This window comes from Abramis brama (assembly GCF_963993115.1).
Source record: "Abramis brama genome assembly, chromosome: 3".
Taxonomy (NCBI): domain Eukaryota; kingdom Metazoa; phylum Chordata; class Actinopteri; order Cypriniformes; family Leuciscidae; genus Abramis; species Abramis brama.
In genome coordinates, this window is record NC_139965.1 from 21,039,464 (window position 1) to 21,051,731 (window position 12,268).

The 12,268-nt window shown below is 40.8% G+C and overlaps 1 protein-coding gene across 2 annotated transcripts; it reads left to right on the forward strand.

The window, feature by feature from the left end:
* The first annotated feature begins 79 nt into the window (after positions 1-79).
* efs (embryonal Fyn-associated substrate) lies at positions 80-11,908 on the forward strand. 2 transcript variants are annotated; one of them, XM_084107712.1, is made up of 8 exons: positions 80-270; positions 1,113-1,381; positions 2,615-4,033; positions 4,139-4,261; positions 6,439-7,362; positions 7,718-7,792; positions 8,953-9,204; positions 9,489-11,908. In XM_084107712.1, exons 2-8 carry the CDS (start codon positions 1,370-1,372, stop codon positions 9,669-9,671), a joined length of 2,988 nt encoding a protein of 995 aa, XP_083963838.1. In that variant the 5' UTR covers positions 80-270; positions 1,113-1,369; the 3' UTR covers positions 9,672-11,908. The 2 variants fall into 2 exon arrangements, with proteins under 2 accessions (XP_083963838.1, XP_083963839.1); XM_084107713.1 differs by having other exon boundaries at positions 80-220.
* Positions 11,909-12,268: the final 360 nt, after the last annotated feature.

The window sequence follows — 12,268 nt, forward strand, 5'->3', positions numbered from 1 at the left end:
GATAGATGGTCTTCCACTAGAGGGCGTGACGCACTGTAGCACTCGCGCGCTGTCGGGCACAACGAGGGGGGAGCGAGCATATGCGCTCAACTGTAATTCAAAACCAAGAAGGCCAGGGTAGGGCGAAGCCTGGCGGAGCGAGACGTGGTGTATCCCTAAAGAAAGAAAAGAAAAACAACAGCCGTGCATTGTAGCCTTTTGAGAAGATATGATTTGCGAGGTTTGACTCTATTTGTGTATTTCCAAATGCTATTTCCAGACATGTGAACGGTAAGACGAGCATTGCTCATTAAGTTAACATTTACACTGGGTAAAACGCCGCTTGTTTGCGTCTTTGTGACTGAAATAAATGCATCCTGTATTTTGAAAAACCGCTATTCATATGTCTAATGCCTTCGGCACGGGTTTATGCGGGGAATGGGAGCTTTTCCTTGTTTTATTTATTTTATTTTTCCGCTCTTTTAGACCTCTGTTTGTCTCATTGGGGTTCTACTGCATGAAAGAAACCTTGAGATGTCTTGGATGGAAAACGAAACGTGGCTTAGTTCTGTGATTTTTTTTCTGATGCAGCCTAGTGCATTTTAAAAGACTTGAAATAGGCTTGGAAAGCATGAATATAATTCGTCTTTTTTTATTTCGTAAAAACAATAGGCCAGTGTCTTTGCGTTTAGGCTGTTGTGCCACATCTGCTGAAGTGATTTTATTTGTTTATTTCATTCCTTTAAATTCAGAATTAGAAGTATGGTAATCCTAATAAACATATAGTAGGCTATATGTAAAACTTTAATGAACAAATAGAGAACATATGTCTCATCCTATATTAACCCATAATTACTAATTTATGATGTCATATATATAGCCCCTTAATCATCCATCTAATTGTGATGGGCATATTTAAATACCAAATTGCAGCTGTACTTAAAAATGTTAACTGCCAAATTCCCATGAAATAAGATCTTTATCTGTCTGAACTCCTCTAGTGGAGCCCCAAGACTGGTCTGACTAGTTTCACCATTCCAGCTGACTGTTTCTTAAGGGTTTAACAAAGTAAATTCTGTATTACTACTATCTTATTATGATTTAACAATAAAATGTTTGTTTTGATCCTCCAGGTTCATATGTGCAGCAACTGTCAAGATGTGATGAAAGTCACAGACTGCAAGGGACAACGATCATGGTTTTGAGAAATTGATCTTTCTGGAAATAAAGGCCATCGTATTTACCCCCACTGCACAGCTCAGGTTAATGGAAAACCAGATCTGCAAAACATGCAGATGAGTCACACAGTGCACATGTAAATGGGATACATCTTCTGTGGAGAGCCCATGTGGAATTAACATCCAAAAACTGTGGAGAACCAGCTTCAATCATGTCCCTTTCGGTAAGTGTGTAAGTTGCCACTGTAAAGGTCTTTGCTGTCCCATCCGTAATATTCATATCCATGGCTAGTATGGAGGAGGGGGAACTGGAGCTCAGCTTGCCTCAGAGCACCACATCCCCTGGGGGGAATGAAAGAATGAAAGGGAAATTTAGAGGTATAGACTGGGGTGACAAAAGGACCTAAAACAGGGGGACAGATGTTGAGCCCCTCCCCCAAGAGTCTTCCTCATTATCATCAACTCAGCGCCTCTTTCCCTTAATCACTAATTCTCTCTCTCCCATAATCACAGACCTCTGCCCTTACTTATGCATTCTCTCTATCAATATTGATTTACCCATGAAGGCAGTAGCGTTGTGTTCTGAATACAAAAGACCTTAAGGCCAACCCATTACATTCATAACGTCACTCGAACTGTACAGCTTATATGTGCTGCCCTTATTCAGATGCTTTTAAAGGAGCAGTTCTTCTGTAGGTTTTATGTATGCCAAGAATTTAGGTCAGCAATTTCATTGCTATGTACTACTTAGTCTAAGCTATATTTGTATAATAGCGTTTTTTTTATGTTTGTGTCAACTGTGAGACTCATTTGTTGCCGTGATGATGTGCTAGTTCTGTTAATGGGAAAACAAATTGATTTATGCCCACTGGATTCCTGCTACACAGGTTGAAGAACCTGGTGGAAGTGGCCAGATTAGATCCTCTATGTTGTATCCTTTTTTTTTTTTTTTACTTCCCTTACTAACACAATGGGGCTCTAATGCTACAGAAGTAGAGTCAGCTGAAGGCTAAAATAAATTCATTTTAACTGAGAACATCGAATTTAAACAAAAATTGAATTACATTGTTGCTAGCAGTCTAGTGAAATCTAGCGTTTCTACTGCACCATCGCTGTCCTTCCCCATTCCCATCAGAGGACCATGTAAATGCCTTTTTTCTCTCTTTCTCTCTTCTTTTTTTAAGCAGAATTTTATTATGTTTTGCTGCTTTTGTTGCATTTGCATTTAAGCCTTTAAAAGACACTTTTACTTAAAGCAACTTATAACAGAAGAGCATAAGCAATATTTGTCACAGAGCCAAAAATATTCATAGAGTACAATGTCAGGTTTATTAGAAAGCTAGACTAGGAAATAAGCAAGTGCTGAAGAGGTGATTTATGTCTTGGTATGTTTTATTTAAAGCTTTTGGATCCTCCTCCTCCTAATATTGTCTTGTTTTTTTTTTATTTTCTTGTAGACGGTGCTCGCAAAGGCTCTTTTTGACAATGCCGCTGAAAGTCCTGAGGAGTTGGCATTCCGCAAAGGTGATATCTTGATGGTTCTAGACCAGGAGCAGGACGGCGGACCAGGGTGGTGGCTTTGCTCTTTACATGGCCGCCAAGGCATTGCCCCTGCCAACCGATTACGCCTCCTCCAAACTGCTCCTACTCCCGCTTTGAGTGCAGGTACAGATCCCAGACGGGCTCCTAGTGTGGACTCTGTCCATCTATCGTCTAGCCAGCAGTGCAGGGTAAATGGATTGAGCGCTGAAGATTCAGATGGGGTGTATCTCTCACCACCCAGCTTAGCTGAAGGAGTGTACCAGAGCCCTGGGGCTGCTCCGTCTTCAATCAGGTCTGAAGAGCTACGTCACTCTGATGCAGGAAGACCCCGATCGCATTCTAGTTCTGGAACCAGGCCTCGTCCGGACTGGGGGGATGTGGGTGTGGCGGGACGACCCCGTTCACCCTCACTTAGAGGACGGAGTGGTGAGTCAGGCACCCTCTACCAGACACCCACCTCGCCTGCACCACTGGCAGCACAACACAGATCACAAGGTGCACTGGCATCAGACTCAGTGTACCTGACTCCAAGTGCTGTTCCCAGGTCTGCAGCAGAAACAGCAGAGGAGGCAAGATATTTAAGTCCACGAGAAGCAGGGGCTGGGCATTCTGATGGATGCTATTTGGTGCCTAGACCAGCTGTCACTGTGTTGACCAGTGAGAATTTGTATCAGACTCCTACAAGTGGTACCCCAGTGGCAGGACAGTGCGTACCGGGAATGACTTCAAGACTTGCGGATGGGATTGCACCCAAAAGCAGCTTGACTTCTTCCATTAGTCCTTCTCAGAATAAGACTGGCCAGGATGCCCCAGGAATGTACCAAACCCCAACCCCGCCTGGGGGAGCCATATCAAGGACCCCTCAATCTGAGCGCAAACACTCTGCTGGAACTGTAGGAGTGTCTGGTGCCTCAACACCAGGCCAAAATCTTAAGCAAACACCTCCTTCTGCCCGAGGATCCCAGAAGGGTACTACTTCAACTCCTCCTGCTGGTCGAGGAAAACTGGCCCAGGGTGTCCTCAGAGATTCCCCTCTACTCGCCAGGATGGTAAAGTCCGGAGTACCAGGGTCCCCAAACCTTGGCCGCAAACCCCCTCCGCCAGCACCTCCTGTTAGAAGTGTTACCAGGAAGGATTCACCACAGTCTAACTCAATTCCACCCACTAAACCTGTTCTTCAGGCTCAACCTGCACCCCCACTGACAAACATGTTGGAGGCAGAGAGGCATGGAAATAAAAAGGGACACACGCAAGCAGAAGAGATGAAGAAGGTCAGTGAAATGGTGACCAAGAGGGAGAGTGCAAGTTCTCAGGATGAGAAACTCAGTGAGGAGGTGAGATAAATGAGAACTTGTTTGGAAGTAGGAATGCAATTGTAGTTCTGCAGAAATGGTAGAGATCACCAATGAGATTTTGAATGCTTATCCTTGTTTCTTCAGGTATATGATACACCACCCACTAATAGGTGGCAACATCCAGTTTCTGCTATGCCTTCTGAGGAGGAGGATGGGATCTATAACACACCTCGTGCTCTACCCCTACACACTGACCAGGCTTCCGAGGTAAGAATTTAAACACAAAAGGAAATGTTAGGGACTCTCCAGAATCAAGAGTTGATTCTGCTTTTGTCCATACAGTGAAAATGAAGGTGGGTCGAGTTCCAAAAAGAGTCAAAAAGCACCATAAAAGTAGTCCAAACTAGAGATGTGACGGTGATAATATTCTCCCACCGGTTAATCGACTTGTGACAACACCGGTAATATCGGTTTCACCGTGGGGGGTGGGGGGTGGTGGTGGGGGGGGTAATTTTCTTTGACTGACCAAATTTTAAAGTTGAGACTTTGTTTCATATTAAATATTACCTGCTCGGTCCTGTCTGTCAGCGCGTTGTCAGTGTCCTCTACTTTTCACTGCTTGAGAACATGGGTTGAATCTGAAAGTTTAAAAATAAAACTAATTCAAAATCAAAAAATTAATAAAACTAAATAAAAAAATTAAATAACACTCCAGGTCTCCGCACCAGTCACGTAACTGAAAACTATGAAAGCCGTGTGACCGGCCAACCGGTAAAAAAAAAAAAAACAATACATTAAAGAAATTATTCCCTCTGATTTTCTGTTTCATTAATAAAGTTTGACTACTCGCAGAAGTCTCGCATGCGCTTAGAGCTCGTGTGAATTGCACGTATAAAATGAAGTTAACGAACAACCTCGATCCATCAGGAAACGCCACATAGTTGAATTTCACTGCGCTTCATGAAGAGTTTTTCTTTTGCGTGAAGAAGCCGGAGATGTGTTAAAAGATAGCGGAGTGCATTCATGTTTATTAGGCTACCGGTATAATAATCCTCCTGGCGACGAGTCTGAGTGAGTAGCCTACCGTTATTTCTTTTCTTTTTTTAAATCTTGCTAACCCAAACATTTTGAACGGTATTGTACATTAATGTAAATAAGACTTGAGCTTCAGTGCAGGGGACTATTTTCATTGTAAGGGTGAGTAAATAATGACAGATTATTAATCTACTTTTAAATATAAGAGGTTTTGCACATTTATGTATCTCTATATTTTTGCTGCACATTGCACTTCTTGCACTATAGTCTATTTGTGGCCTCTGTCTGTTGTGAGCTTTGTGTAGCCTATATTTTGAGGTGTGCGGATCTTCGTTTTTTTTCATTACATTTACACATAATCTCTCCTCTTGCTGTTTTTACTTCACTGTTTTTCCTGTTCTGTGTTTCTCATTTTTCTCACTCCTCTCCTATTTCTTTGTTTTTAAAACCACACCTTTATTTCTGCTATGAGCTAATCCCATCTAATACTTTTTGTCTTGTTCACACAAGTCACAGCTGCCTGTTGGCCTGGGCTGATCAGCCAGACCCATGTGGCTCTCTTCAGCCCTCCACCCACAATCTTTCTATCCTCTATCCATTTTTCCTATTAATCCCTATTGAATGCTCAGCAGTGGATTTTTGTGCTTTACACAGAGAATCAACTGTAAATAAAAATGTAGCAACCATATAAATTTATAGCAACCAATAAATAGATATTGTTGCTAGTCAGTGTCAAAATGGAACCTTTCACATGGCAAATTAGTCTTACAGAGGCTCTAGTTACATATTGATAGCGGCGACACACAAGAGACACTCCAAGGTCATTAAACTGTGCACTGTTAGATATACTAAAGGCTGGAATACACAACACAAATTTTGCCCAGTTTTTTTGTGCTGATTGCAGTCTGGAGGAGTCGACATTAGCTGCTGAAAGTCAGAGCCAGTCTACAGATTATGGGCAGCCAGTTGATAGATTTCACATAAAATCGCGTAGTGTATGAAGGGCACATATACTGTGATTTAACTTCACACTATAATTCGGTCCAGTTAGAGGATACCAGACATGTTTGATATTTTAAGCTGGTTTTGAAACTCGAAATGACTTGATAGTCTGTTAGTGTGTGATCCTCAGTCATTTAGTGAATGATGCCCAGCTATTCTCTGTAATCATTTACAAAGTCTGCAAGTGTATGATGCCTAGTGTTTTAAAATCTGTTAAAAAATCTGTGTAGTGTATTCCAGCCTTAAGTTGATCAGTAGCCAATACTTTGTGTTCCCACACAACAGTTAAAGAAACAGCATGATTACTGCATTAAGACACAATGGCATTTATGATCACTATAGTGCATAAGTGAAGGGAGTTTGAGATCCAAACTCGTAACTATGTTGTCGTCTCTCAATTCTTTCAGATTTATGATGTTCCCACTCTGGCCCTGAATACCTCTTCTGACCATCAGCAGCAAACCTACAATATTCTGGGATCAGCTGCTGTGGCTGGAGATGCAGAGGATGAGGATGTGTACAGTGTTCCCAGTCTTCCTGGTTTACCCATGGAGGCGAGCGAGGGTTTAACTGCAGAAACCGCTGGAAATGGACGTAGCTATTCGATTTCCAGTCCAAGAAAGCAAGACTTAACCTCTGAGGATGTGTCAGAAGCTGACGGAGGCATCTACGACATGCCTGCCCTCACTTTGGAAATCCCAACACGGCGTTTGTCTGTATCAAGCACCGGCTCCGGGGACTTCCAGTGGAAGGCGTCTCTCTCTGCTCTCGTTCAATCCGCTCTGACCTCCACCTCTCTCACCACCACCCCCTCCCGAGACCTCGCCACGGCATTGGCTGAGATCCTTTCCGTCTGGAAGGCTGGCCATGTTGGTGATGTTCCTCCAGTTCTCCAGCAGCTTTGGTCCCGTCTCTCTGACCTGCTGCCTGCCCTCTCTGTGTGCGGTACGGCCCCTCCAGCTGATGGTCTGCTCACGATGGTCCGCTGCGCTCTTGAAGACTCTGCTTCCCTTTTACAGAGTCAAGCGCGACCTCGTCTACCTTCTCAGGAGTCTCTGTCCCGGAGACCTCTACCTGCTTTGCCAGTGGCGGAGGTCAAACCGATCTCAGGGGACATGGGGTCACGGAAGGGCAGCTGGATCCAGGAACGACCACTGCCGCCTCCGCCACCCACAGCTTTCCCATTGCCCTCGGCACCAGTTCCTTTAGCCCCTACTGTGGGAAGGATGGAGGATGAAGAACAAGGGAATGAGTATGCAGGAATCGGTCTAACTCCTACTCCGCTGCCTTCATATCCTGTAGGTGATAGTGTGGGATACGTCAAACTGCAGGTTAGACACCTGTTTTATAGAGAAATTGTAGAGTACGTATGGATATAATGCTGGAAACAAATGTCCAAACACTGATGTTATTGCTCCAAATTTTATTCAACAAGTAAGTATGAGCACAAGTGCTCATCAGGCAGAGGGTTTCAAAAATTGCACTTGTCAAATACAATTTGGAACAATAACATCAGTGAACTTTTTCTCTCAATTTATCTTTCTGTCTTGTTCATTCAGTCAGACATTTACTTCTCTTTTCACTCTGTTCATGTGTTGGTGCCTGTAGTCGCCTTTGTTGAAACATTTTTGTGGTCTGCAGTTCTCTTTTTGCAGACATTTAAAAAAATTTGTTGTTCTGAATTAGGGGAAGCCAGAGCCTCCACCAGACATCCTTACAGAGCACAGTTCTTCACAGCTTATCACCACAACTGATAATAAAGTAAGTCTTTGTGATTTTCTCAGTTCACAGTTATGCCCACAAAACACACACACACACACACACACACACACACACTAAGGGTCAGTCATACAGAAGGTGTTTTTGCATCCTGGCTATTATGTTGTCAGTGGATTATACATTTCGGAGTGACATCTTTGTCTGTTGTAATACATTTAGCAGTTTTTTGTATCTTTCACCAAGAGGATTGCATTTTAAACACTCAAAGAGCCACTGTAGAGAAATTGCGACACTATAATAATACTTAAAATTATACCTAAAAACAGAATATGGGTCTAAACTACAAATAACATCCCACAAACACACTGAAATGCATCATCATAACAATTTTGGGAGGAAAATATTTGCATGTTGAATGCCAAAGTCACAAAACATGGTCACTGCCTACTGACGCTATTGCTGACTGATTTGGATTAAACTTCTGTCTCAATAGTACCTCATAAATGCACTTTCATTCAAAAGTTTGTTGTCAGTAAGATATTAATTAGTTTTTTTATTTTTTATTAATTTTATTCACCAAGGATGCGTTCAATTAATCAAAAAGGACAGTATTGTTACTAAAAATAATTGAAGAATCCTGAAAAAGTGTATCAGTTTCTTCACAAAAGTATTTGGCAGCACAACTGTGATAATAATTAGAAAAATATTACTTGAGCACCAAATCAGCATATTAGAATGATTTCTGAAGGATCATGTGACTGAAGACTTTTGGCAAAGCTGAATTTTTAACAGCTACTTCTCCGAAGGAATAAATTACATTTGAAAATATATTCAGATAGAAAACTGTTATTTTAAATTGTATTAATGTTTCACAATATTACTGTTTTTACTGTATTTTGTATCAAATAAGTGCTCCCTTGGTGAGAGTACATAAGTTCTTTTAAAAATCTTAGACTTCAAAAATTCAACACCCAACCGAACCCTTTCATAGATAAGCTACTCTGAATGATTTTCAACTAGGCCTAATGAAACTTTATAGAGTTTAAGAGGACTGCTCTGAGATTAACATACTTGCAACTATGCTGTAGACCTCTAAATATGCATTTTTAGATATTTTATAGGGCGCTAGTATCTGTTCTATATCTTTATTTACAGTATATTGTGTGTATAAATAAATGATCTTATTCTCTGTTTCTCTGCAGTTGACTCCTTCACCTCAAGTCTCTCTGACTTTGGAAGATTCAGAGCTGCTCTCCTTCTATTCCTCCCAAAGTCTCTCTCATCTTTCTTGCCTGGCCGATGCCATCGACTCCCTGTTCACAAGTGTCCAAGGGAACCAACCACCCCGAGTCTTTGTTTCCAGAGGGAAAAGTCTCATCGTGACTGCACACAAACTTGTCTTTATTGGAGACACACTTGCACGGCTTCTCAGCTCTTCAGACCTCAGAGCAAAGGTTAGAACATGGATACTCTGGTTAGAAATGTTATTAGAGGTTTTGTTTATATGTTATTGTACAAATTCTTGATTACAAGTGAATGTACTTAATGATTCATGCCGTGACAAGTCAAATTGTGAGTCATGGTTGATAACCCAAGGGCAATAGTCAACAAGAACAGTCCGGGAAATGAACAAGCTGTTGGTAAACATGTTGACTGGTCAGTTTCCAGCAATGTGCTAATTATAAACAGGTGACATTATTTAAACACATTTACACACAATTGCTATTTGTCTCCTCAGGTCACCACTTCCAGTGGACGCCTCTGCCAAGCTCTAAAGGCCGTTGTCGTGGCGACCAAGGGTGCAGCCCAGAATTATCCTTCAGTCCCTGCTACGCAAGAAATGGTGGACAGAGTAGCTGATCTATCCCAGCATGCAGCTGGGTTCTCTGGGCTTTTGCAGCGATTAGCCGAGATATCTTGATGTTATTTGTGTGGGATTTAACTTTTATTATTTTTCACAGTGGAATGCCTTATTATTTTTGTTATTTTTATATATATATATATTTCACAATTGATTGCGTTTGAGGAGGTATCAAAAGCGTGTCACTGCTTGTATCGGTTCAACTATGAAAAATGGTGATCAGACAGTTTGTGAGTATGTGTTGGAGTGTATCTGCTTGCCTGTGGAGGTTTTTGACACTTTAGATTGGTGTTTCTTTTTTTTTCTTTTCTTTTTTTGTGGTGCCAAGCACACTTAAAACGTTTTAATAACTTATTGATGGATGTTTTTGTTTGAAGATGTTTGCAACCTCAGGCACATTTTAATAGCTTTATTTTGTCCCCTTAACCATATTGATATCAATGAGGTAAAAGTGATTTTCGCTATTTAAGGGTGCTCTTGTAAACTGGTTTAATTATTCAGTTTGTGTGTAAATGTGAAGTGGCCTTGGTGTTATAGAGATTGAAGTGACTAATTTGACAGCCCAGGAGGTTTCAGTTGTGTTGCAAATGTAACTAAAACAGATAAAGTTAAACTAGTTTCCGAAGTTGAACAAGAAGGAATGCTTGATTATAAACAGACATGAAGAACAATACTTTTTGATTGAGAGATTTAATGTTTCATTGAATTTTTGGGAGAGATGTTAGGTAGAGTTTTCCCACAATACTGATTCAGAGATAAACCTGTCTGTCAGGTCCACTCAACCTCTTTTTCACACTCTTTGTTTCCCGTAATTCTCACACTCCCACAGTCAGTTTCTGCACATGCTCACAAAGGCAGCTTAAGGGTGAAGCAGTTTGAGCAACAGCTCTTGCACAACTAATATTATACAGGGTTTTTGGTTTTTTAAATATGCTATGCAGCATTTCTGAGCAATATTATCTATTCGCTTCCAGAATGGCAGTCGAAATGCTGGTGCTTACAATAATTCATTTGTGAACAGGCTTAGTTCTAACGAGACTGAGCTTTGTGTATTTTACCCATTTAAGAGTGCTTACACAGGTTGAAACATGCACCTGTTTCCCTCCTGTCTTGAAAAATCAAGTCTGTGTCATAAATGTACTCTCATGTTTACAAGACGCCCTCATAGTCTGTACCTCAGAGTCCATGCCTCCATCTGTTAATTCCTCATCCTGCTCTCTCTCTCTCTCTCTCTCTCTCTGCTCCTTCCCCCATCTCTGTCTGTAAATGCCCATGTCTCATCATTTTATATTCAGGATTTACATGTTGGCCACCGGTATAATGCTATCAGTGTTATTCTTGCTGTTTGACTTTAGTTTAGGTTGACTGATTTATTTGGCTCATTATGACTTCACAGTGATCAACATGGAATAAAACTTGCAATTAAATGAATCAGCCATAAAATGTCATAATTTAAATCTCAAGTAGCCTTCTATATATTTCTGCCTTTAAAAAAAGTGGCCTTTTTAGTTTTTACATATTTGGTCAGTCCTATCACAATGGATGCAGCGGACTTGGTGTTAAAAAGTGTTGAAAAGTCCAATTGAGTGGATTAAGTTTTGAGGGTTTTTTAGATTGTTTACCCTGGTGTTGGTGTGTTAGTAGTTGACTCAAAGTGCCATCTGGTGGGCTTTATCAGTATTACTATACAACCTACTTGGAAAAGTAAAAAAAGAAAAGAAAAAATAACCTCACCTCAACAGGTACTTCAAAATATACTTTTAAACATTTTCTGGTAGATGGACAAAACTACAGATTTTTTTTCTTTTGAAGGAGCTCTTCTATCCTTCTGTACAAAATATCTATGTATTATGTATATATAAACACTGCAATTATCCAGTAGTCCTCAAGCAAGCTTTCCTCTGAAAAGGCTCACATATCTTGTTTGTCTTAAGTTCTTAAATTAAGTGCTTATAGTAATGCTTAGATTTGATGGCCCTATATAGTTATATTTATTTGGTTTTGTTAATCAAATGTCTGCATGGCTTTAAGTTGCTTATTAAAGAAATATATGCACATGTAACCAGGGATGTTTCACGCAACTTTGCATTAATAATTCAAAGTCTGCTTTAAGAATGTGATTTTTCTTTATTTGGTACCAGAATGTATTTTTGACATGCATATTTTGTGCTTCTTTACACTATGTTAATGTTTTGACATTATGTTTGTAAGACACGCTCCACAGGTACTTTGCATAGAGAGAGTCTTTGGTGCTTGTCAAATGGTGAGATTCTTCAAAATACATTTTTGTTACTGAACACAGACAGTTGTGGTTATTTCAATTGTTTTGTCCTGTGTCATGGTGGTTTGCTTGTTTAAAATGTTTTATATGTTTCACTGATAACCAGCCTTCTGGTCTAGCTAGTCTCGCAGCCTGGTCAAGTGGTTTCCCAGCCTATAAACCCAGACGCTTCTTGTAGTCGCTTAACTTATGAAGGACACGGGTCACAACATTAAATGTTAAACTGTTGCTGTATTGTAATATTCTGAATGCATATAGTAAGGAACAGCTAAAAGCATCGTTTATGCCCGTTCTTTGTGTGTACGCACGTGTTTAAATATTTGCCCGGCTCTCTCTTCCGGAGATCAGCGAGCGGTGACGCGCAGTATGCTCGTGC